Here is a 25,488-nt window from a genome sequence, read left to right as displayed (position 1 = left end):
AAAAAAGTACTACCCCATAACCCTCCATTTTTCTTTCATCCATGTGCCTGTCCAAGAGGCTCTTAAATACCCCTAATTTTTAGCCTCCACCACCAGCCCTGGCAAGTCATTCCAGGCACTCACAACCCTCTGTAAAAAAAACTTGCCCCTGATGTCTCCCCTAAACTTCTCTCCCTTAATTTTGTACATATGCCCTCTGGTGTTTGCTGTTGGTGCCCTGGGAAACAGGTACTGACTATCCACCCTATCTATGCCTCTCATAATCTTGTAGACCTCTATCAAGTCCCTTCTCATTCTTCTATGTGCCAAAGAGAAAAGTCCCAGCTCTGCTAACCTTGCTTCATATGACTATTCTCCAAACTGGGCAACATCCTGGTAAATCTCCTCTGCACCCTCTCCATAGCTTCCACATCCATCCTATAATGAGGTGACCAGAATTGAACACAATACTCTTAAGTGCGGGCTCACCAGAGATTTGTAGAGTTGCAACATGACCTCTCTACTCTTGAACTCAATCCCCCTGTTAATGAAGCCTAGCATCCCATAGGCCAGAGGTCGGCAACCTTTACCACTGAAAGAGCCATTTGGACCCGTTTCCCACAGGAAAGAAAACATGGGGAGCCACAAAACCCGTTTGACATTTAAAATGAAATAACACTGCATACAACATTTTTTTGCCTTTATGCTATGTATAAACAAACTATAATGTGTTGCATTTATGAAATCGATGAACTCCTGCAGAGAAAATGAAATTACATTTCTGCATGCAACATAAACATTTTGAACTCCGAAAAAATGACGTTGGGTTGAAGGTTACTTTTAACTAAAATACTCAATGTCTATTTGAGTCCTTCTTGTATTTATGAGAAACACCAACCTTAAATTGTCCGTCAGCAGCAAACCAAAAATAACGTCAGCCAGCTGTCAACCGGAAAAATAAAAGGACTATTTCACTGAACAATGAAAAAATATGAATATACGTAAAATAATAGGCAATTAAAATATTTAGCATACTTGGTTAATGGGATTTCTGCTCCTGGACCTCAGCGCACAGTTTCTGTACATCAGGGCTGTATGATGTCACCTTCATCTTTACACAGATTCGCAAGCTGTCATCTGTGAGGCGTGCGCGATGTTTGTTTTTAATAAAGTTCATGTTGGAGAACACCTGCTCACATACATATGTGGATCCAAAGATCAACAGGACTCCAAGCGTATACTTTTTAATGTTTACATAAATGTCAGGGATAGCATTCCATGTTTCGAACACAAGTTTGTCCGGTTTGGGGAGGTTTTCAATATCACTTCATTTGTGATTCTGAGCAAGAACGGCCTTCTGACGGGCAACATCTTCAAGGCCTGCTGTCAAGCGTCTAAACTTGGACACCCATATGTCTTTGTCGGCTATGTCGGCCAGTTCCATCTCAAGATCAGGTTGACTCACACCTGCCATGGCAGTCATATTCAGTAGGGATGGATCGAAGCTTAGGGGAGTGACCGGGAAGGATAATGTGTTTTTTTCCTCTCTGAACTCACAGAAGCATTTCCCAAATGATGTTTGCATTGCGATGATTGCAGAATGTAAATACTCCGAATTTATCATGTCGTGACCTTGTTTGAACTCTCTCAACTTGGGGAAGTGAGACAATGTGCCTTTCTGTAAATCTCGGCAAGCACTGTCAACTTGCGCTCGAATGCCAAAACATCCTCCAACATGTGTAGGGCTGTACGTCCTTTCCCCTGAAGAGCTGAATTAAGCGTGTTCAGGTGCGCTGTCATGTCTACCATGAAGTGTAGATTTTTCAGCTACTTTGGCTGTTCCAGCTCAGGAAAGGTGAGCCCTTTGCTGCCCAGGAAAGTTTTCACTTCTTCCAGACACGCGACAAAGCGTTTCAGCACCTCCCCTCTGGACAGCCAGCGATAAAAACACGTTGTAGCGGTGTGCTACACGCAGTCAGTAAAATGCAGTCAAAGATAACTTTATTCAAACTAAACAGCCTTGCTTTTAAGCCTCCCTCAACCCGCCCCCCCCCATGGGCGCAGATGCTCCAAAAGACACGTACTCACAAACCCCCGTAGGCTATCTCCCTTAGCCTGAACGCTGGCTAATTGTGAGCCGGTTCGGATGTGCCAGGAAATGGGTCGGCACAACGTTTTATTTAGATTGTAAACTAACAAACTAACATAAAATACATTTTAATTAAATACTCATCATTTATTTTCCAAAGCCACAGGGAGCCGCAGCACAGAGATGAAAGAGTCGCATGCGGCTCCGGAGCTGTGGGTTGCCGACCCCCGCCATAGGCCTTCTTAACTACCCTATCAACCTGTGCAATGACCTTGAGGGATGTATGGATTTGAACCCCAAGGTCCCTTTATTCATCCACACTCTTAAGTAGCTGACTATTAATCGTGTACTCAGTCTTCTGGTTTATTCTAATACACATTTTTATAGCACTGCAGTAGTATTGGTAGTGTTCTAATTTGTTCTGTATTTCATTTAAATACGTAATTTGTTACTCAGTTAAATAGTAGTTTGTCCTTTCTCTCCTTTTTAAGAGCTTATGCTAATTGGGACAGCTGCTTAATTGGTACAAAATGTGCTGGCTTCAATATGTCCTAATTAACTGGAATCTACTGTATTTTAAAACCTGAATGGTGATAAATAGAGTAGTGGTTACATCTCTTGTGTTTGGACAAAAAAGTTCCATGGAGTGGATGCTGGCTATTGGTTGAAATAGAAGCGTAGTGCAGAGCTATCCAGAGACTATAGTTCCTTTGGATTAGAGATGTTTGAATCCAAAATTCTTAAAACATTTTTGTCCTGTTGAGCCCTTGAGGCACTTTTTAATCCCGTAAATCACCTACTTCATCATTCATATCATTGCTTAATTCTGGGCCATCCTGGCTTATTTTGATACAGTATAGTCATCCATACTTTTGACACTTCCAAATCATTCTGAAAACTCAAAGTCCATGTCCAGTTAACATTCTGGAAACTTTAGTTTGGTCAAAACATTTTGCAAGTTGTGTCTCATATGTGTCTCATCTCTCCCACTCTTCTAAGTTAACAAGGGCTGTCATTCTGGAGGTCCGTAGATCACAGGCTGGGAACCCCTGCATTAGGAGAACATCATACTGGACTCGAGTGATCACACTACTACAAATCCCTGCACTCTGACTATACATGAACACTAATTCCAGCATGATGTTTCCCTATTCTCTTTGCTGCAGTCATATCTTCAACCATCCAGACTTTATTTCCCTTTCATATTTTCCAGCGCATATCTAACTTATGTTGCCCATTATACTTTTCTTAAAACCTGCTTCTGTGAAGAATCATCTGATTACCCATTTCATTTTTTTCTTTAGCTTATTATTGAGTTTTGTTTGATTACATTAATGTGAAACGTTAAAAGAATGGCATAAGAACTTGAGCAATAGGAGCTGTTTTGGGCACATGGTTCCCTGAATCTGCTGTCATTCACTATCATAAAATTTAGTTTCAAGTTCATTTTCATGCCTTATTACAAGACCTTTGGCTCCATTATACAAAATTCTAGAGATAAGAGATTAGCTTTATTTGTCACATGTACATCAAAAGATACTGTGAAATGTGCCATTTGCAAATCATATCTGTGAGGATTGTTCTGGGGGCAGCCCACAAGTGTTGGCATGGTCCTTGTATAGACATAGCATGCCCACAACTTATTAACCCAGGGTGGAGATAAATACCACCCTGTACCTCATCAACAGAGCTGCAAGTTACCAGGCTTCCATATCATCTGTTCCCTTCATACCTTCGTGCTGATCAAGAAAGTGTATCAGCATGTATATTTTCAGCATCTGGGAAGATTTGGTTTGTTCACAAGGATCCTAGTAGCCTCTTACAGGTGCACTATAGAAGGTACCCTGACGGGTTGCATCTGGTGTGGTATCTACTCAGCTGTGGTCTGATGGAACCTGCTGAGGGTAAAAACTGCTAAGTTTCCTGAAACTCCAAAGGAAATAATGCTGCTGGCGTGCTTTGTTTGTAATTGCATCAATATATTGGACCGAGGATAGATCTTCAGAGATGTTGACGCCCAAGAACTTGAAGCTACTTACCCTTTCCACTGCTGATCCCTTGATGAGGACTGCTATGTTTTCTCCTTATTTCCCCTTCCTGAAATCCATATTCATTTTCTTGATCTTACTGATGTTGAATGTAAGGTTGTTATTGGGACACCATTCAGCCATCTGATCCATCTGACTCCTGCATGCTTCCTCATCATCATCTGACATTGATGGCATAATTGCAGAGAATGCTGGTATAAATTACTGAAAACCATTGTTTCAAAACTGGTAACAATTGCATTTGGAATAAAAGGGGGACTGCATCATAAGGAGTTAATGAAAATAATACGTATAGTTCCTCTGGATCATAACATGACAATTTGGTATTCATAATCTTAAGGAATTCGTTATAGTGGAGCCAGTTCGTTTTGTAAGTGTTTTTCAAGATCTTTGTGTCCTAAACAAAGTCAGATTTATTGTAAATTGCCCTTGTACTGGATTGCTTACTAGGCCATTTTAGAGTGTAAAAGTAAACTTGTGATTTTAAAAAAAAGTTATATAACTATTTTACAGATTAAATGTAGAACTGATATTTGTTTTTCTTAGGTTACTGGGAAGATGTACTGCCTAAAGTAAAAGTTTTGAATTCAAAATTGTTTTGAGATGTTTGAGAATTTGTGATTTTTTTTGTATTCCATTTACAGCTATTTTATTTCTAATGTGATTTTTGTGTGCTCCTAAACAGGCCAAAAGTAAAAATGGCTGGAAATAGCCTGGTGTTGCCTGTTGTGCTGTGGGGTCCCAAAGCTCCAACACACTGTATTTCGACGCTACTGGTTATGGACGATTTAGCAACCATTGTTACAGGATGTCACGATGGGCAAATCTGTCTCTGGGATCTAACTCCAAAAATAGAGGTTAGTGCTCAAGTTGTATATAATATTTCACGGAATGTCTCACTATAGAAATTGTCTGGATTATTAAGCTTGTGTAGGTATTTATCTCTGCATGAATTACATAATTTAAATCTATAGGGATAATTACTTGCTTGGGAATGCCATGATGTTCTGTGATATTCAAGTTTTAGTTTATTGTCATTCAACCGAACACACGTATACAACAAAACAAAACAAAATTCCTCTGGGATCAAGGTGCAAGACACAATACATAAATCACATACAGTGCATAAAATATTCCATAATAATATTAACAGATAAAATATTATCCAATAATAGAAACATATTATCCTTGTTCAGATGTAGATTCCTTAATGTTTCAGATTCTGTGTTTATGTTTAATCTGTCTATACAACTTTTCCTTTTTCCTTTATTTCTCCAATAAAAGAAATTTACTTTCCTTTTGTTTATTTCCCCCACTCCCCAATAGACAACTTACACTTCCTGCACTAAGCCTTAGCAGATCAGGCAGACTGTGAAGGAGAACTCTTAGATCGTGAAAACTTGTATGCAGAATTAAAAGGGCTAGAACTTAACTGAATTTTGCAGCTTGGCGAGTAATTTGCCCAATAAATAATCTGCTAAGCGTGAGACAGATGCAAGAAGTGCTTGTGCATGAGAAACCTGCTTGTGTAACCACTAACCAAGGATACCTAGCAACAATCAAGAGTATGTGATAACGAATATTTAACAAGCAGCCCCAGACAGTACCTGGGGCTCATTTGATTGCAGATTTTTCCAGGCTCTATGAGTGGGAGCTCTGTTGTGTCAACTGAGATGCAAGCTTGCTAGTAAACAGTACGTAATTTTAAGTAAGCTGTGTTTGACAATTATTTCCTGGGTCTGAACCTAAAGTCTTCTGATAGAGAGGCAGATCAACAAATGATATAAAAAGGAAGAATGAGGGGGGAATCTCATTGAAACCTACTGAATATTTAAAAGCCTTCATAGTTTGAATGTGGAGAGGATGTTTCCTGTAGTGAGGATGTCTCAGACCAGAGGGCGTAGACTCAGAATACAAGAGAGATGAGGAAGAATTTCTTTGCCCAGCGGATTGTGGAATTCATTGCCACAAATGGCTGTGGGGACCAAGTCATTGGGTATGTTTAAAGCGGAAGTTGATAGTTTCGTGATTAGTCAAGTCACCAAAGGTTGCAGGGTGAAGGCAGGAGAATGGGATTCAGAGGGATATGATGGAATGGCGAAGCAGACTCGATGGCCAAATGGCGTAGTTCTGCTGCTATGTCTTCTGGATATATTTAAGGAAAAAAATTCTCGCAGTTAGAAGCTCAGCGATTCAGAATTTATGCTCACTTTCAAATGCTGGAGATTTTGCTTGGTATTGATTTAGGCTTAATCGATTTAGATAGGATACATTTTTCAACATATTTCCTTTTCTGTATGGTATTATTTTTAAACTAAATATCCAGTGTCTCTGTATGCCTTCAGTAAAATGGAGCCAAGCTTTCAACATAATTTAAATATGATCCAACAAAATTTCTATAAATCTGTTGTAGCTTTATGCGCATTTTATTGTTTTCCTTATCCTCCTCACCAAGCCACTATTTTCATTTTTTCTCATGTTGCCCTTCTCTGCTACTTAACTCTTTATGCTTTGTCTTTCTTTTTCATTTCTGCCTCTTGTCTGGCTTCACCTTTATTCTGAAAAGGCTGTATTGAAGACCACTTTTTTGTGGATATAGTTTTGGATAACTCGTGGTTTATTTTGTGTTAGAGCTAAAAGGTACTTTTTCTGTTTGGTCATTGATGTTAAGTTTCTGAGGAAAAAAAGTCTTGAAGTAACTAATATGAATGCCTTAGGTTCTGAAGGCTTCCTATTTCCTTGAAGTGTACTTAATAATTTGAAAAGTGATTGGTAAAGCAGATGGGTACTTGTCCGCCTTTATAATGAGACCCAGAGTATCTTGACCTATAATCACTATAGTTTAAAAGTTGTTCTTGAAGAAACTTTATTTAAACATGACTGTAAATTCCAGGTACAAAATGCTGGAGGAATTTATGGTGTGGAATAAAGAGTTGATCTTTCGGGTTGAGACCCTGGATTTTTTATTTCTCTCCAAAGATGCTGCTTAAGTTGCTGAGTTCCTCCAGCACTTTGTGTGTGTTACTCTGGATTTTAGCATCTGCAGAATGTTGTGTACTTACGCAAGTTCTAGGAGCTTGTTTTAGATATTATACAATAACTAATTTTAAATTATGTGTGTATCCACAGATTATTCCAAGGGCTTTGCTGTTTGGCCACACATCATCCATCACTTGCCTCTCTAAAGCTAATGCCAGCACTGACAAACAGTACGTTGTCAGTGCATCGGAAAGTGGGTGAGTAAGTTTGTAAATGGGAGGTTCTGAGCTTGATGTAAAATCTTTACGGTGCCTTAATAAAATATTCATCCCCCAACCCTTTGTTTACATAAAGTAGTATTACAATCACGGGTTTTGATCAATTTAACTGAGAAGTTTTGTCTGTGAACACATTGCTTCTTTTTCACAGTAGAGCCCAAAACAGGAAAATTGTAAAACATGAAAAACTAAAAATTCAAAAACTGTAATGTTAACAATCCAAATGTATCCATCCTCTTTTGCTCAGTACTTAGTTGAACCACTTCTCAAAGCTATTACAACCAGTAGTCTTCGGACAAGTCTCTATTAGCTTTGCACAATATGATGATACTGTGGCGACCCATTTCCTGGCGCATCCGAACCGACTCACAATTAGATAGCCTACGGGGGTTTGTGAGCACAGAGCTTTGGAGCCTCTGCGCCATGGGGGGCCGGTTGAGGGAGGCTTAAAAGTGAGGCTGAAGTTTTCGAATAAAGTTTTTTCCTTCGACTGCAGTTACCGACTCCATGTCGTAATTTTAGCGCTGCGTGTAGCACACCGCTACAATTGGTGACCCCGACGGTCCAAACGATTTTTGGACCAGAAATGACCGCCGCCGCCTCTGTTCATGTGGTTTCGTTGAAACTGCCGGGTTTCTGGACACAGCGCCCGGACCTATGGTTCCAGCAAGCCGAAGCCCAATTCCACGTTCGCCAGATCACCTCAGAAGACACCCGCTACTACTACGTGGTGAGCTCCCTCGACCAGGACACAGCTCGCGGAGTTCGTACAGTCGCCCCCGGCAGACGGCAAGTACACGGAATTCAAAGCCCTGCTCCTCAGGACTTTCGGACTCTCATGGCGCGAGCGGGCTGCCCGTTTACTGCACCTGGATGGCTTGGGCGACAGACCTCCATTGGCTTTAATGAATGAGATGTTGTCTCTCGCCGACGGACACACATGCCTCATGTTTGAGCAGGCATTCCTGGAGCAGCTGCCCGAGGACATACGCCTGCTGCTATCCGACGCGGATTTCAGTGACCCCCGGAAGGTGGCAGCCCGGGCGGACTTGCTGTGGAACGCCAAAAAGGTGAGCGGGGCGTCCATCGCACAGATCTCCCAGCCACGCTCCCAGTAGCAAACCAGTCCAGGCCCGGCCGCAGAGCCCGCCAACCCCCGGCCCAATGAACTCTGGTGCTTCTACCACCAGCGGTGGGGTGCAGAAGCCCGCCGTTGTCGCCCGCCCTGCAAGTTCCCGGGAAACGCCAGGGCCAGCCGCCGCTGATGGCTACGGCGGCTGGCCATCGGGATAGCCTCCTGTATGTGTGGGATAGAAGGTTGGGACGCCGGTTTTTGGTCGATACTGGGGCTGAGATCAGCGTTTTACCTCTGACGAGTTACGACACCCGCAGCAGGGCACCGGGGCCCCCCCTGAAGGCCGTGAACGGCAGCACAGTAAGGACCTATGGCACCCGTCAGGTGCAGCTACAGTTCGGCTCCAGCCAGTTCACGTGGGATTTCACACTGGCCGCTTCTGGGTGCGGATTTTTTGCGGGCTCACAGCCTACTGGTCGACCTGCCCAGGAAGAGACTGGTACACGCCGAGACCTTTCAGACGTTCTCCCTGGGTGCAGCCCAGTTGCCAGCCCCTCACCTCGGCTCCATCACGCTGTCCGACAACGACTTCACCAGGGTCCTGGCGGATTTCCCATCGCTTCTGGCACCGCAGTTCACAGCGGCCATGCCCCGACAAGGCGTACAGCACCACATCCCGACCCAGGGACCACCCCTCCGCGCCCGCGCTCGGCGGCTTCCCCCGGACAAGCTCCGACTGGCGAAGGAGGAGTTCCAGAGGATGGAGGAATTGGGGATCATCCGGCGGTCCGACAGCCCATGGGCCTCCCCCCTGCACATGGTGCCCAAAGCGACAGGGGGCTGGAGACTGTGTGGCGACTACTGCAGGCTGAACGAGGCTACCACACCGGACCACTACCCTGTGCCGCACATTCAGGACTTTGCAGCAAACCTGCACGGCGCACGGATCCTCTCCAAGGTAGACCTCATCCGAGGGTACCATCAAATCCCGATGCATCCTGACGACGTCCCCAAAACGGCTCTCATCACCCCTTTCGGCCTTTTCGAGTTCCTCCGCATGCCGTTCGGCCTGAAGAATGCCGCACAGACGTTCCAGCGGTTAATGGACGCGGTGGGACGGGACCTGGACTTCGCGTTCATCTATTTGGATGACATCCTCATAGCCAGCGGCAGTCGTCAGGAGCATCTGTCCCACCTCCGTCAACTCTGCGCCCGACTGAGTGAGTACGGTCTTACAATCAACCCCGCCAAATGCCAGTTCGGACTCGATACCATTGACTTCCTGGGCCACAGGATTACTAAAGACGGGGCAACCCCTCTGCCCGCTAAGGTAGATGCGGTCCGCCTCTTTCCCCGACCCACCACGATCAAAGGCCTTCAGGAATTCGTAGGTATGGTCAATTTCTACCGCCGCTTCCTCCCTTCAGCTGCCCGGATCATGCGCCCCCTGTTCGCCCTGATGTCGAGTCTGAGCAAGGACATTACCTGGGACGAGGAGTCCGCCACCGCTTTCGTTCAAACGAAGGAAGCTTTGGCGGATGCCGCAATGCTATTACATCCCAGAATGGACGCCCCTACCGCCCTCACAGTGGACGCATCCAACACGGCAGTCGGTGGGGTGCTGGAGCAACTCATCGCAGGTCACTGGCAAACCCTGGCGTTTTTCAGCGAACACCTGCGACCACCCGAGCTTAAGTACAGTGCTTTCGACCGGGAACTGTTGGCACTCTACCTGGCAATCCGGCATTTCAGGTACTTCCTAGAAGGTCGGCCCTTCACCGCGTTCACGGACCACAAACCGCTTACCTTTGCGTTTACGAAAGCGTCCGACCCCTGGTCGTCCCGCCAGCAACGCCACCTGTCCTACATCTCTGAATACACGACGGATGTCCGGCACGTCTCGGGTAAGGACAATGTCGTGGTGGATGCGCTCTCTCGCCCTACCGTTCATGCCCTTTCCCAAGGGGTAGACTTTGAGGCACTGGCAGAGGCGCAGCAGGCGGATGAGGAGATTCCGAGTTACAGAACCGCAGTCTCCGGTTTGCAGCTCCAGGACCTCCCCGTAGGCCCGGGTGAGAGGACCCTACTCTGTGACGTCGCCACCGGCCAGCCCCGTCCAGTCGTCCCGACAGCATGGCGGCGCCGCGTTTTCGACTCCATTCATAACTTGGCGCATCCCTCCATCCGGACAACTGTCCGGATGGTTTCCAGCAGGTTCGTTTGGCATGGACTCCGCAAACAGGTCAGTGAATGGGCCAAAACGTGCATGCACTGCCAGACGTCCAAGGTGCAGCGGCACACCAAAGCCCCACCGCAGCAGTTCCATCCCGCCCACCGGCGTTTCGGCCACATTCATGTGGATATTGTGGGCCCCCTGCCAGTGTCGCGCGGAGCGTGGCACCTCCTGACTATCGAGGACCGGTTCACAAGATGGCCAGAGGCGGTCCCGCTCACCGACACCACCTCCGAACCTTGCGCCCGAGCCCTGATCGCCACCTGGATATCTCGCTTTGGTGTACCAGCCCACATTACTTTCGACAGAGGCGCCCAGTTCACCTCCAGCCTGTGGTCAGCTATGGCCAGCCTTTTGGGGACTCAGCTGCACCACACAACTGCCTACCACCCACAGTCGAGCGGGCTAGTGGAGCGTTTCCACCGTCACCTGAAGTCGGGCCCTCATGGCCCGCCTGCTTCCCTGGGTCCTACTTGGCATCCGCACAGCGCCCAAGGACGACCTGCACGCCTCGTCGGCCGAGTTGGTATACGGCGCGCCCCTGGTCGTCCCCGGGGAGTTCCTACCAGCCCCAAGGGGGCAAGAGGAAGAACCCGCAGCAGTCCTGGGCAGACTACGCGAGAAGCTCGGTAACCTGGCCCCCATACCCACTTCACAGCACGGGCGGCACCCGACCTGCGTACCCAAAGACCTACAGAACTGTAAGTTTGTGTTTGTACGAAGGGGTGGGCATCGGCCGCCGCTGCAGCGGCCATACGAGGGGCCGTTTATGGTGCTCCGGAACAACGGGTCCATGTTCGTGCTGGACGTTGGGGGGAAAGAGGAGGTTTTCACGGTGGACCGCCTCTAACCGGCCCATGTGGACCTGGCGCAACCGGCTGAGTTTCTGGCGCCTCGGCGCAGAGGCCGACCTCCCAAGCAGGTTCTGGCCCAGGCTGTGGACATTGGGGGGTGTATCGCCGGTTCTGGGGGGGGGGGTTATGTGGCGACTCATTTCCTGGCGCTTCCGAACCGACTCACAATTAGATAGCCTACGGGGGTTTGCGAGCACAGAGCTTTGGAGCCTCTGCGCCATGGGGGGCCGGTTGAGGGAGGCTTAAAAGTGAGGCTGAAGTTTTCGAATAAAGTTTTTTCCTTCGACTGCAGTTACTGACTCAGTGTCGTAATTTTAGCGCTGCGTGTAGCACACCGCTACAATACAAGATTTGTCTCTTCCTCCTTGTAAAGTTGCTGAAGCTGTTGCAGGTTAGTTGAGGAGTAGGTATAGACAGCAATCTTGAGGTCTTGTCAGAGTGTTCGATCAGGTTAAGGTCAGGTCTCTGACTGGGCCACTCTGGGACGTCAACTTGCTTCATTTGAAGCCAATCCACAGTTGCCCTGGCAGTGTGCTTTGGCCCGCTGTCCTGGTGGAAGACAGATTTCCTCTCAAGTTTTCTGGTGGAGGCTAGCAGGTTTTTATCCAGAATTTCTCTGTATTTAGTAATATTCATGTTCCCATCAATCCTAACCAGATTTCCAGTCCCTGCTGCTGAAAAGCATCCCCATGAGCTTCATGCTGCCTCCACCATACTTTGTGGTATGGAAGGTATTTTATGGCTGATGCGCAGTATTAGCTTTACATCACATGTACTACTTAGTGTTGAGGCCAGAAAATTTCACTTTGGTTTCTTCCAACCGCAAGACCTTCTTTCATATCTTGACAGTATTTTCCAAGTGACAGTTTGCAAAGTCTTGACAAGCAAGGATATGCTTTTTTTTTAGTAGGGCTTTCCTTGTCATTCTTCCATAAATACCACTTTTGTGCAAGGCCTTAGAGATTGTGAAGCCATGAATATAATCTCCAGTTGCAGCCACTGACTTCTGCAGGTCACCCAGAGTAAATGTTGGCGTCACAGTAGCCTCTCTTACAAGTGCCATTATTCTCCAGTGATTGTTTAGAGGGATTGCTTGACTTAAGCAGTGTGCTGTGGTTTCATATTTTTCCCACTTTTTCATGATTGACTGCACTGAGCTCCCAGGTATGTTCAGTATCCTTGAGAAGATCTTCCCCAGATTTGTGCTTCTCTATTATTATTTCCGTGACTTGTCTTGAATGCTTTTTTGTCTTCATTTTGCTATGGTTTGTTGAAAATCTAGCAACTGTTGGACCCTACAGAGAGAAGGGTATTTATTCTTATGAATTCATTGAAAACAGTAATCCTTCAGTTTTCTGCTTCAATAAATTGGGTGAGTTGGTATGGTAATATACAGTATTGCGAATGAGGAAAATTGGCTTGTAATTACAAAGGGGATGAATACTTCAACCTCAGCATGTTGGTTTTTAATTTTCATAAATTGTTGACACATTTTGGAACTTTGCTTTTGATTTGAGCTGATGCAAAATGTTTTGTAGATTAGGCCAAAAAATCTTACTTCAATATATCTTAAATTTAGAAAATGAGAGAGTAAAATGTGAAAATAATTGTGGAGGGCCATATGTTTTCAAGGCACTGTATAGTAGCAATTTAAAGGCATTACCAGTTTAAAATACTGTCTTAAATTTGGATTTGGGAGTACTTGGTGATGAAAGAAATCCAAGTTTGATGCCAGAGGATCTTAAGAAGAAGAGAAACCCTAATTTTGATGGTGCTCAAAGCAAACAAGTCTGTATAGAGCCATGACTTGGGTTTGGAGGAAAAGCAGGTTTGAAATGTTTTAGTTTAATAGAGCTTGTATTTCTAGAAGATGTTGTCAAAATTTATGTTGAGATGAGGTAGTTTTAAATGAAAGAAAGACAAATTTGCTTCATTTATCTCATGCACATTGAAACATTGAAACACAGTGAAGTGCATTGTTTGCTTCAAATCAAGTCAGTTAAGTTTATTCTTGGCAAATCAGAAGTGTTGCCATGTTTCTGGTGCCAACACAGTATGCCTACAACTCACTAACCCTAACCATATGCCTTTGGAATGTGGGAGAAAACCCACACGGGGGTCATGGGATTAATGTACAAACTCCTTACTGACAATGAAAGGCATTGAACCTCAATTGGTAATTGCTGGCACTGCAAAAGTGTTATGCTAACCACTGCGCTGCAGTATTTTTCACCTTGAGAGAACAGGGCGAACAATCAAAGTGATTTTGAATTTCAGGAATTGAAATTGAGGTTGTTTTGTTTGGAAAAAGAAATTCCAAAGTAATACAGTGAAAGTTTTGAAGTTTGTAATTGTAAAGTCATGACAGTGCATTAGGAAGCCATTTAGCCCAGTTCATGCTGACTTATTGTAGAGCAGTTTGTTCAGTACCTATTTCCCTGCTCTTTCCTTGAAACCTTGCTAATAATTTTCCACCAAGCGGGGAAAACCATGATCGGCTCTGTTTTCATTACCTGTTTTCATCCCTGTAAGGTTTCAGAGCAGAGAGCATAATGACTATTTTAAAATCCAGTAGGAGAGCTCACTAGTGCTTGATTGCTGATTGATTGGTATCACTTTCTGCATTCAATATGGTGGTATATACCAACCTATTTACCAATATTGTATAGAACATAATTTACTTAGAAATCATCTTCTTGGGCTGTTAGCTCCCAGTGGAGCATAGGTCATTGATGCCCTTCCATCGTCATCATCCAAAGTCAACAGTATGGTTGGAATTCATCAATGTTTCTGTAAACCATTGTATCCATTGTACAGGGGATTGGCTTATACAGCTTCACCAGAACCCTGTTGGCTGGCCTTATCCTTTTCCATCTGCCAGGACGGGGTCATAGGGTTGGACTTTGTGAGGCTTATTTAGAAATACAGAACAGAATAGGCCTTTCTGGCCTTTCCAGCTGCACCACCCAGAAACCCCAACAACCCTGAACTAACTTTAACCCAATCACGGGACAATTTATTTCTTCAATCTACTAACATTAATCTCATTGAAACCCATTGAATATTGAATGGCCTAGAAAGAGTGGACATGGAGAAGATGGTTCCAATAATGGAAAAGTCTAGGACCAGAGGGGACAGGCACAGAATACAAGGACATCACTTTAGAAAAGAGATGAGGAATTTCTTTAGCTAGAGGGTGGTGATCTGTGGAATTCATTGCCACACATGGCTGTGGAGGTCAAGTCACTGGATATTTTTAAGGTAGGGGTTGATAGGTTCTTGATTAATAAGGGCATCAAAGGTTACGAGATGAAGGCGGGAGAATGGGTTGAGAAAGATAATAAATCAGTCATGATGGAATGATAGAGCAGACTCGATAGGCTGAATAGCCTAATTCTATGCCTTTAGCTTATGTCTTTATGGTCTTAAGATTTATTTACCTAAATTAGTAACACCACCTTATTATCACATTGTTCATACAAAAACTTTTTTTTTTGCAGAGAGATGTGTCTTTGGGATGTGAGTGATGGGCGATGTATAGAATTTACCAAATTGGCATGCACTCATACCGGCATACAAGTGAGTAATGTTTAAACTGTTGGCATTCTGGTAAATATTTAATAAAAAGATTTCTTGAATTTGTTTCCCGGCTTGTATGGGAGAGTGAGGAGATAATCGATCAGAGTTACAGGGAAGGACTCGGCCCTAAGTTTCAGGAGGCGAGCTGGCTGAGTGACTTGGGAGAAATGTAAATGTAAGTAAGAAGTTAGTGCAGAGTACCCCTGTGGCCATTTCCCTCAGTAATAATTATAACCCTCTTGGATACTGTTGTGTAATGAGCTCCTAGGGAAACGCCATGGAGACCAAGTTACTGGCACTGAGCATGGATCTGTGGCGCAGAAGGGGAAGAGGGAGAAGAGGGGAGCAGTAGTGATTAGGGGACTCGATAGTCAGGGGAACAGACAGTATATTCTGCAGACACAACAGGACACTCAGATGTTATGTTTCCTGCCAGGTGCCAAGGTCAGTGATGTCTTAGATCCAGTCCACAGCATTTTGGACAGGGAGGGAGAGCAGCCAGGTGGCTTGGTACTAATGACATAGGAAAGAAAAGTAAAGAGGTCCTGAAAAGAGAATTTAGAGAGCTGAGAAGCAGGACCTCCAGGGTAGTAATTTCTGGATTGCTACCTGTGTCATGCACCAGTGAGGGTAGAAACAGGTTGATTTGGCAGATAAGTGCATGGTTGATAAGCTTGTGCAGGGGGCAGGGCTTCAGGTTCTTGGATAATTGGGAACTCTTCTGGGGGAGGTATGACCTGTACAGTAGTGACAGGTTGCACCTGAACCCAAGGAGGATGAATATTATTGCATTTGTTAGCGCTGTTGGGGAGGGTTTAAACTAATTTTGTAGGTGAATGGGAACCGGAGTGAAGGGACTCCGGATAACGTGGATAGCTAAAAAAGCAAAGATAGTATGTAGTCAGACTGTCAGGAAGGGCAGGCATATGACAGGACAAAATTGTAGCTAGCAGGGTGAGTATCAGTGCATTAGGGATGCAAAATCAAAAAGGGTAGCAAATACAGTACTCAGTGTTAAACCTCAATGCATAAAGAGGATGGTCTTGTTGCACTATTACAGATTTTCAGGTATGAAGTTGTGGCCATCACTGAATCATGGCTGAAGGGTGGTTGTAGTTCGGAGCTGAATGTCCAAGGTTACATATTGCATCAGAGGGATAGGAAGGTAAACAGAGAGGGTAAAGAATGGCATCAAATCAGTAGAAAGATGTGACATAGGATCGGAAGATGTTGAATCCTTGTGTGTTGAGTTAAAGAAACTGCAGGGGTAAAAGGACCCTAATGGTAGTTATATACAGGTCTCCCAACAACAGCTGGGATGTGGACCACAGATTACAATGGGAAATAGTAAAGGTGTGTTAAAAGGGCATTGTTAGGATATTGGCCTTTTAACATTTTGAACATGCAGGAGATTTTAACATGCAGATCGATTGGGAAAATGTTGGTTGGTAATGGATCTCAAGAGAGTGAGTTTGTTGAATACCAATGAGATGGTTTTATTTAGAGCAGTTTGTTGTTGAGCCTATTAGAGAATCAGCTATACTGGATTGGGTGTTATGTAATGAACTGGAGGTGGGGAGCTCAAGGTAAAAGAACACTTAGAAGACAGTGATCACAATATGATTGAGTTCAACTAGAAATTTGATGGGGAGAAAGTAAAGTCTGATATGGCAGTATTTCAGTGGAATAAATGCAATTACAGACATATGAGAGAGGAGTTGGCCAAAGTAAATTGGTAGGAGATGCTGGCAGGGATGACAGCAGAGCAGCAATAGTGTGAGTTTCTAGGGGGAAAAAAAAGTTGCAGGCTAGATCTATTCCAAAACCAAAAAAATACCCAAATGATAAAATAGTACAACCGTGGCTCACAAGGGAAGTCAAAGCTAATGTAAAAGCAAATGAGAGGGCATACAACAAAGCAAAAATTAGTGGAAAGATAGAGGATTGGAAATCTTTTAAAAACCAAAAGAGAACAACTAAAAGAATCATTAGGAGGGAAAAGGTGAAATACGAAACAAGCTAGCAAACCATATCAAAATGGATAGTAAAGCTTCTTCAATTCTGTAACAAAAATGAAATGAGAGTGGATGTAGGACTGCTAGAAAATGAGGCTGGAGAATTAATAATGGTGGACAAGGAGATGGTAAGTGAACTAAATGAGTATTTTCCATCAGTCTTTACTGTGGAAGACACTAACAGTGTGCCAGATGTTAAAGGGTTTGAGGGAAGAGAAGAGAGTGCAGTTACTATTACAAGGGAGAAGGTGCTCAAAAATCTGAAAGACCTTATGGTACGTAAGTTACCTGGACCAGATGAACTGCACCCTAGAGTTCTCAAAGACATAGTGGTAGAGATGGTGGAGGCATTAGAAATGATCTTTCAAAAATCATTGGACTCTGCAATTTTCCGTTCCTGTGGCAACATGCCAAATGTCACTCCACTCTTTAAGAAAGGAGGAAGGCAGCAGAAAGAAAATGATAGACCAGTTAGTCTGACCTCAGTGGTTGGGAAGATGTTGGAGTCAGTTGTTAAGGATGAGGTTTTGGAGTACTTGATGACACAGTACAAGATGGGACAAAGCAGTGGATGTTGTGTATTTGGATTTTCAGAAGACCTTTGACAAGGTGCTACAAGTGAGGCTGCTTACCTCGTTAAGCGCCCATGGTATTGCAGGAAAGTTACTGGCATGGTTAGAGCATTGCCTAATTGGTAGGAGGCAGTGAGTGGGAATAAAAGGGTCCTGTTCTGGTTGGCTGCTAGTGTCTAGTGGTGTTTCACAGGGTTTGATGTTGGGACTGCTTTTTATGCCGTATGTCAATGATTTAAATGATGGAATAGATGACTTTGTTGCCAAGTTTGGAGATGATTGGTGGAGATGCAGATAGTGTTGAGGAAACAGGTAGGCTGCAGAAGGATGTGGACAGAATAGGAAATGTGTAAGAAAGAGGCAAATGAAATTCAATTTTGGAACATGCTTATTCATGCACTATGGTTGTAGAAATAATATGTAGACTATTTTCTAAATGGTGAGAAAATCCAAAAATCTGAGATATAAAGGGACTTGGGAGTTCTGGTGCAGAACACCCTAAAGGTTAACCTGCAGGTTGAGTCAATGGTAGGGAAGGCAAATTCAGTGGTAACATTCACTTCAAGAGGTCTAGAATACAAGATTAGGGATGTGATGCTGAGGATTTATAAGGCATTGGTGAGGCCTCATCTTGAGCACTGTGAACAGTTCTGGGCTTCCCATCTAAGAAAAGATGTGCTGGTGTTGGAGAAGGTTCAGAGGAGGTTCATAAGGATGATTCCTGGAATGAAAGGGTTATCACACAAGGAACGTTTGAATGCTCTAGATTTGTGCTTGCTGCAATTTACAAGGATCATTGAAACCTTCTGAATGTTGAAAGGCCAAGACAGAGAAGATGTGTAAAGGATATTTCCCATGCTCTTGGACAAAAGGGCACAGTCTCAGGATAGAGGGACATCCATTTAAAACTGGGGTGCAGAGAAATTTCTTTAGCCAATGGGTGGTGAATTTGCAGAATTTGTTACCACAGGCAGCTGTGGAGGCCAGGTCATTGGGTGTATTTAAGGCAGAGCCTGATAGGTTCTTGATTGGACACAGCATCAAAGATTATGGGGAAAAGGGCAGGAAGTGTGACTAAGAATGGGGGGTATAAAAGGATCAGCCATGACTCAGTAGCAGAGCAGACTCAATGGACAAATGGCCTAATTCTGCTCCTTTGTCTTATGGTCTTGTGAATGTGCAGAAACTGTGTCCAGTTTGTGTTAGGAACTTTCCATTGCTTTCCTGTGATGCAAAAATAATGGTATTATTCTGATTTCAGATTTGGGGAAAAGACACAGAAATTACTTGAGGATGTTGACATATTAATTTGTATATAATTCTATCATGTTTGCATAGATCATCTGACTATTTGATTTTTATGAGATGTGATGTTACAATTGTAAATGTATCAATTGATTTAAAATTCAATAGTCTTATTCACATTTAAGAAAGTCAGATTTGTGTGATAGGGCATGTGTGGGCAAGATGGGAAGCCAGGTTTGTGCAACATTGAAATAACTCACTAGTTGAGCTTTGAATAGACAAACAGATGCATTTAACAGCAAATCAAAAAGATGTGGATTTACACTATAGGACTATCATACATAGGAGCAGAATTAGGCATTTCGAGTCTGTTCCACCATTCCGTTAGGGCATATTTACTTTCCTTTTCAATTCCATTCACCTGCCTTCTCCCCGTAGTCTTTAGACACCCTTACTAATCAAGAACCCATCAAACTCTACTTTAAATATACCCAATGTCATGGCCTCTACAGTAGTCTGCAGTCATGAATTCCACAGATTCACCATCATCTGCCAAAAGAAATTCTTCCTCATCTCTGTTCTAAGGGAACATCCTTCTATTTTAAGGCTATGCAGTCTGGTCCTAGACCAGTGGTTCCCAACCTTTTCTATGCCCCACACCCCTAGGAAATGTTTGATTAATGTTTGCACCCCCTACAAAAGTAATATCACATTTGAAGATGAAGAAGTCTAATTTCTAATTTTTGAACCCAAATTTAACCACATACAATACTGCGGGTGAACAAATTGAACTTAAAAAAAAGCTTTTAACTCAGTGCATAAAATGCAAATATAAATTGAGCAATTAGATTCTAATTTATTCAGAAAAAGTTGTAAACAGTAAATTGATGAGACTCCTCAACTCTGAGGTGTAACTTCCCAGGTAACACTGATGAGAATCCTCAACGCTGACTCGAGCAGCGGGAGACTGGAGTGAGTTTACGTCTCTCTCGACTTGGGCAGCGGGAGATTGAAGCGTGCTTGAGCCAAACGTTACTACCACTTCTCAAGGCACACTGGCAGCTGGCTGAGTGATGACTCATGACTTGTCACTCAAGCACACAAGCCACTCTTTGTCGCACCCCCTGAAATTCCATCTCGCACCCCCTGGGGGTGCTGGCCTCCCAGGTTGGGAACCCCTGTCCTAGACTTTCCAACTTTAGGAAACGTCCTCTCCATATCCACTCAATGAAGGTATTTCAATATTTGATAGGTTTCAGTGAGATTCCCCTTCAACCTTTTAATCTCCAGTGAGTACAGGCCCGGAGCCATCAAATGCTCCTTATTCATTGACTCTTTCATTCCTGAGATCATTCTCATCAATCTCTTCTGGTCTCTCTCCACACCTTTATTAAATATGAGGCACAAAACTGTTCACAATGGCATTTTTAGATTTGACATTTTGAGGGAAGAATAGTGTATGGGGAGAAGGTGATCAAATGAACACTGGTGGTCTATAATCCAGTTTAATTTGAGACAATCAGTAGTTTCAATTTATTATGTAGTTATGGAGTCAATGATGGAAATGCACCATTTCTTCTTTTCCTCACGTTTGACTGCCAGAATATGAATTACAACCAGATTTGAGACATAGTGACACAGTTTGAAAGAATGGAAATGGTGGAGGAGACTACTTGTTAGTTTTGACAGTGTCTTTAAAGTGTGGAGGGGAATGGAGAAGTATATATGAGCAGTTTGAGATGTGAATTCCAGAAATTAGAATAGCGAATAGTGATTCAGAAATATATGCCTGCACCCCAATATGTCAGAGGGTGTAAACCTGGTTATATAACTTATTTAGAGTTGCACAATAATTGGATAAGGTTTGATGTATGAAGACATAGGTAGAGTTTTTAAAAGCAGTGGGAGTGTAAGTTTAAACTTTGCTAATGTGTTTGTATTTTAAAAAAAATTAGTTTTACCAGTTCAACGTTGGAACTCAACGTGAAGGAAGACTGCTTTGCTATGGACATTATCCAGAAATCCTTGTTGTTGATGCCACAAGTCTGGAGGTCCTTTATTCTTTGGTGTCCAAGATTTCTCCTGATTGGATTAGTTCACTGAGTATTATACGTTCACTGAGAACACAAGGTGAGGAATTTGTTTTTTTTTCCCCAGTCCATTTTATATATTATCTTCATATGATTAAAAGTAAAAAAAAAACAACCAAGATTGCTTTACTGCATGGTATGGAAAAAGCCTTGAATGAAAAAGCCTACAAAAAGCCCAGTCCATCACAGGTAAAGCCCTCCCCACCATTGTGCACATCTACATGGAGTGCTGTTGCAGGAAAGCAGCATCCATCATCAAGCACCCCCATCATCCAGGTCATGCTGTCTTCTCACTGCTGCCACCAGGAAAGAAGTACAGGCACACCACTAGCTAGAACAGTTATTACACTTCAATCATCAGGCTCTTGAATCAGAGTAGATACCTTCACTCATCTCAACACTGACCTGATCCCTCAACCTATGGACTCCCTTTCAAGGATACTACAACTCATAGTCACAATTAAGGAATTACTTTTTATTTTCTGTATTTTGCACAATTTGTTGTTTCAACATCAGTTGTCCATCTTTGTATGTAGTGTTTCATTGATTCTGTTGTGTTTCTTTGTATTTACTGTGAATGCCTGCAAGAAAATAAATCTCAGGGTAGTATCTGGTGACATATATGTACTTTGACAATAACTTAACTTGAACTTTGAACTGATTTGTCAATGGATTGCTTTTTGAACACTTGCTGTCAAGATAGATACATTTATACAAAATCCAGCTAATAAAGATTCAAGTTTATGAATGAATGTGGCTTTCAATTGTTCATTCAGTTGCATCACTATGCTAGTGTTCTCATTATTAATTTGATAATTGTGTAGCACTTAATTTTCATTTTGTTATTTTCTTCTCTTAGAGGACACAGTGATTGGAGTTTCAGTAACTGGAATCTTAAAGGTGTGGATTATTACTGCTGAAATCAGTCGGCTGCAGGTATAATTTCAAGAATTTCAATGGAGTAGTTCTGTAAACTAAAGCAAATTTTCAAGTTCTGATTAGATCAGAAGTTTCATATTTGATCTATACAAGTATAGCTCGTGGCTTTCATGACGTATTGAAATGTCAATGCAGGTCAAGTCTTCAGATTCCAACTGATTTCTGAAAACACATAGTCTGGACTGTTAATTTTTTGGTTCCTAACCTTAAGCTTATGTATAATAAATCATTTTTGAGTTTTCAATTACACATTTTGTTTGAGAATCCTATTTGCTTTTATTCAATTTAAAAAAAAAATATTTGTTACTGCTTTTCCCTGATGGCTCACCACAAGGTTGCTTGTAACTTAATCTCCCAATGCTTTGTATATTATGTTGTATGCTGTTGTTTTGATATTTGCGTGCGAGTGGATTTAATGTTTGATTTTGGTCTCCAGCCTTGTGAGCAAACTGAATAAGACCCCATAACAACATCATCTTGTCACAGTATATTTCTTGGAAAAATAAAATTGATGCCAGGGATTATGAATTTCATAAGCACAAGAAGTTCTACAGATACTGGAAATCCAAAGCAAGACACAAAATACTGGAAGAATTCAGCAGGTCAGGTTGTTTGTTCATTCCCATAGATGCTGCCTGATCTGCTGTGTTCCTCTGGTATTTCGTGTCTGTTGCTGAGGAATATAATGCTGTATAGAAGATAGAATTGACTTGTTTGAACAGAGGTAAAGGTGAGATTTGATAAAGATGTGCTAAGTGGAGAGGCTTCACTGAGGTAAATGAAGAGAAACATTTTCCTCTGTCAGATGAGTAACCATAGAAGACGCAAATGTAAGGTAATTGGAAAAATAAAAACAAAACAGGAACATGTGGCCCCTTTTCTATTGAGTTAATTTGGCATAAATCTACTTGAATGATGTTAAGGCTATGAGGTTGTAGGTGATAGAGTCATAAGGCACTACAGCACAGAAACAGGCATGTCAGACCATCTTGTCTGTGCCAAACTGATTCAGCTACTCCTATCGATCTGTACCTGGACCATAGCTCTCCATACCCCTCCCATCCATGTAGCTATCCTAACTTGTCTTATTTGTTGAAATTGAACACACATACACCAACACCTCTGGCAGTTCATCCGATACCTGCACTTCTCTCTGAATGAAGAAGTTCTCCCTTATACAGATCTATCCCTCGTTCTTTGGATGACTTCCATATCCTCAATGTGTAGCCACCTGGCTAGGCTTTTGATGTACATAAGCCAAGGTCTTCCTCGAGGTTTGCTCCCCTCGATCTTTCCAGAGAGTATGAGTTTCTCTAGTTCATCTTTCCGCATGATGTGTCCTAGGAATCTGAGTTGCTTTTCTCTTATTGTTGGTATGAGTGATCTAACTGCTTGGGCTCTTCTGAGAACTTCTTCATTTGATGTGTGTGTAGTCCATGATATTTTTAACATTCTCCTGTAGAACCATAATCCAGCTACTTCTAGTCTCTTTTCCATTGCTGGGGAAATGGCCCAGCATTCACTTCCATAAATCAGGATAGAATAAATGTTAACATTTACCCTATCTATTATCATCATCATTTGTTGTGTTGTAAGACGTAGGTGATCATTGTCTCATGACTATGATTCCTCTTGACAAATTTTTCTACAGAAGTGCTGCCTTCCGGGCAGTGTCTTTACAATACGGATGACCCCAGCTATTATCAATACTCTTCAGAGATTGTCTGCCTGGCGTCAGTGGTCGCATAACCAGGATTTGTTATAGCACCGGCTGCTCATATGACCATCCACCACCTGCTCCCATGACTTCACGTGACCCTGATTGGGGGTGGGGGTTGTGGTTAAGCAAGTGTTACACCTAGCCCAAGGGTGACCTGCAGGCTCATGGAGGGAAGGAGTGTCTTACACTTCTTTTGGTAAAGACGTATCTCTACTGCTCATAATTTTGTATATCTCTGACAAATCTCCCCTCATTCTCCTAGTCTTCAGAGAATAAAGTCCTAACCTAATCAGTCTTTCCCTACAGATCAGGTCCTCAAGTCTTGGCTGATTGGGAAAAAAAAATTGTACTTACAATTGATTAAGACTATTTCCAACACAAGTAATCAAAATTACAGAAGAGTTTGAGAAACTAAGCAGTGAGAAATGATTTCCTGATGTGGTTTCATCAATAGGAAGAGGATGGATGTGAGATGCCTGAGTGGTGAAGTTAGATTGTTTAATTTTGTGTCCAAACATGAGTCTTTCACATGTGATATACATTGCCATAAGTGGCAATTGAAGACAACCTCACACATCAGTGGCTTAGATGATTATACACTATCCTTTTTATACTCAGTTTATTTCAGATGTGATTGCCAAGATCTTATTCACAGCGTTCTTTATTTTAAATTGTGCGTGGTACTTTGTAAATCTGTTTGCAGATTGATATACTGTACTTTCAGATTTAAAACTTTGAATAATCTAAAAGACCTCAGACAGCACTGAAAGTTCAACACTGATAGATCGCTGAAGTCTTAAGAAGACTTTGAACTCACAGCATTTCAACTTAGGCAAAAGTGCTATGAAGAGAATGAAGCCAACAAAAATCAGAGGGCATAAAGATGTTGAGAAAAGATCATGAGTCTTAATTGGTACTTTAGGTTGCTTTAAATTTGGTAGTAAATTTACTATGTATTCTCTTAACCATCAAATCATTGAGGCCTTTTCTGATGTACACTAACAGTATTTTTGTTGTCTTAGCTTTAATTATTGAACGTCTATGCCTTACCCTGTTTACTTATAATTAATTTGCAATGTGTTATTTTTAAATTGATTTTAACCAGTGATCAGTACAAGAATGTTTTTCTTTCAATCTAATTTGTAGGACACTGAACCTGTCTTTGAACAGGAATCCAAGCCCATTTACTGTTTGAATTGTCAGAGCATTTCGTTTTGCACATATACGCAGCGATCACTCTTGGTGGTTTGCTCCAAATATTGGAGGGTAAGATGTTTTGCAGCATAGCTGTGATTTAAAAGTAAGTTTTGGAATAAAATGTTAAATGCAAATTTCAATAAGTTTACTTCTGTTTATTTTTGAAACATTGAATGTACAAGATGTTATTTTACGTGATTGCTTTCCTTTTATTTTCTGTCTCTGATGTCCTCTTTCATTTTCATTTTTATGTGTCTTGAAAGTTCAACGTAAATTTATTATCAAAGTACAGATATGTCACTATGTACACCCCTGTGATCTCTTTTCTTGCAGGCATACTCAATAAGTCAATAGAATAATGACTGTAATGGTATCAATTGAAAGACTGCACCAAATGTGGCATTGAACCACTGTGCAAAAGCCAACAAATTGTGCAAATACAAAAAGAAAGAAATAATAATAAATAAATAAATTATAAATATTGAGACCATGAGATTAAAAAGTCCTTGAAATTGAGTCTATAGGTTGTGGGAACATTTCAATGATGGAGCTAGTGAAGTTGAGTGAAGGTATCCCCTTTGGTTGAAGAGCTTGAT

The 25,488-nt window shown here is 42.6% G+C and overlaps 1 protein-coding gene across 2 annotated transcripts in view; it reads left to right on the top strand.

The window, feature by feature from the left end:
* LOC132405011 (WD repeat-containing protein 7) overlaps positions 1–25,488 on the top strand; it is a 574,145-nt gene that overhangs the window by 39,503 nt on the left and 509,154 nt on the right. For both annotated transcript variants that reach the window (XM_059989685.1, XM_059989684.1), the window contains exons 3-8: positions 4,802–4,973; positions 7,246–7,352; positions 15,036–15,114; positions 20,902–21,076; positions 21,896–21,972; positions 24,842–24,961. In XM_059989685.1, the coding sequence (XP_059845668.1) occupies positions 4,815–4,973; positions 7,246–7,352; positions 15,036–15,114; positions 20,902–21,076; positions 21,896–21,972; positions 24,842–24,961 (717 nt within the window). In that variant the 5' untranslated portion in view covers positions 4,802–4,814. The remainder of the gene's footprint in view (positions 1–4,801; positions 4,974–7,245; positions 7,353–15,035; positions 15,115–20,901; positions 21,077–21,895; positions 21,973–24,841; positions 24,962–25,488) is intronic.

Source organism: Hypanus sabinus, chromosome 14 (assembly GCF_030144855.1).
Source record: "Hypanus sabinus isolate sHypSab1 chromosome 14, sHypSab1.hap1, whole genome shotgun sequence".
Taxonomy (NCBI): Eukaryota; Metazoa; Chordata; class Chondrichthyes; order Myliobatiformes; family Dasyatidae; genus Hypanus; species Hypanus sabinus.
The sequence above is the reverse complement of the archived record's forward strand: the minus strand, read 5'-3'. Positions and strand labels throughout refer to the sequence as shown.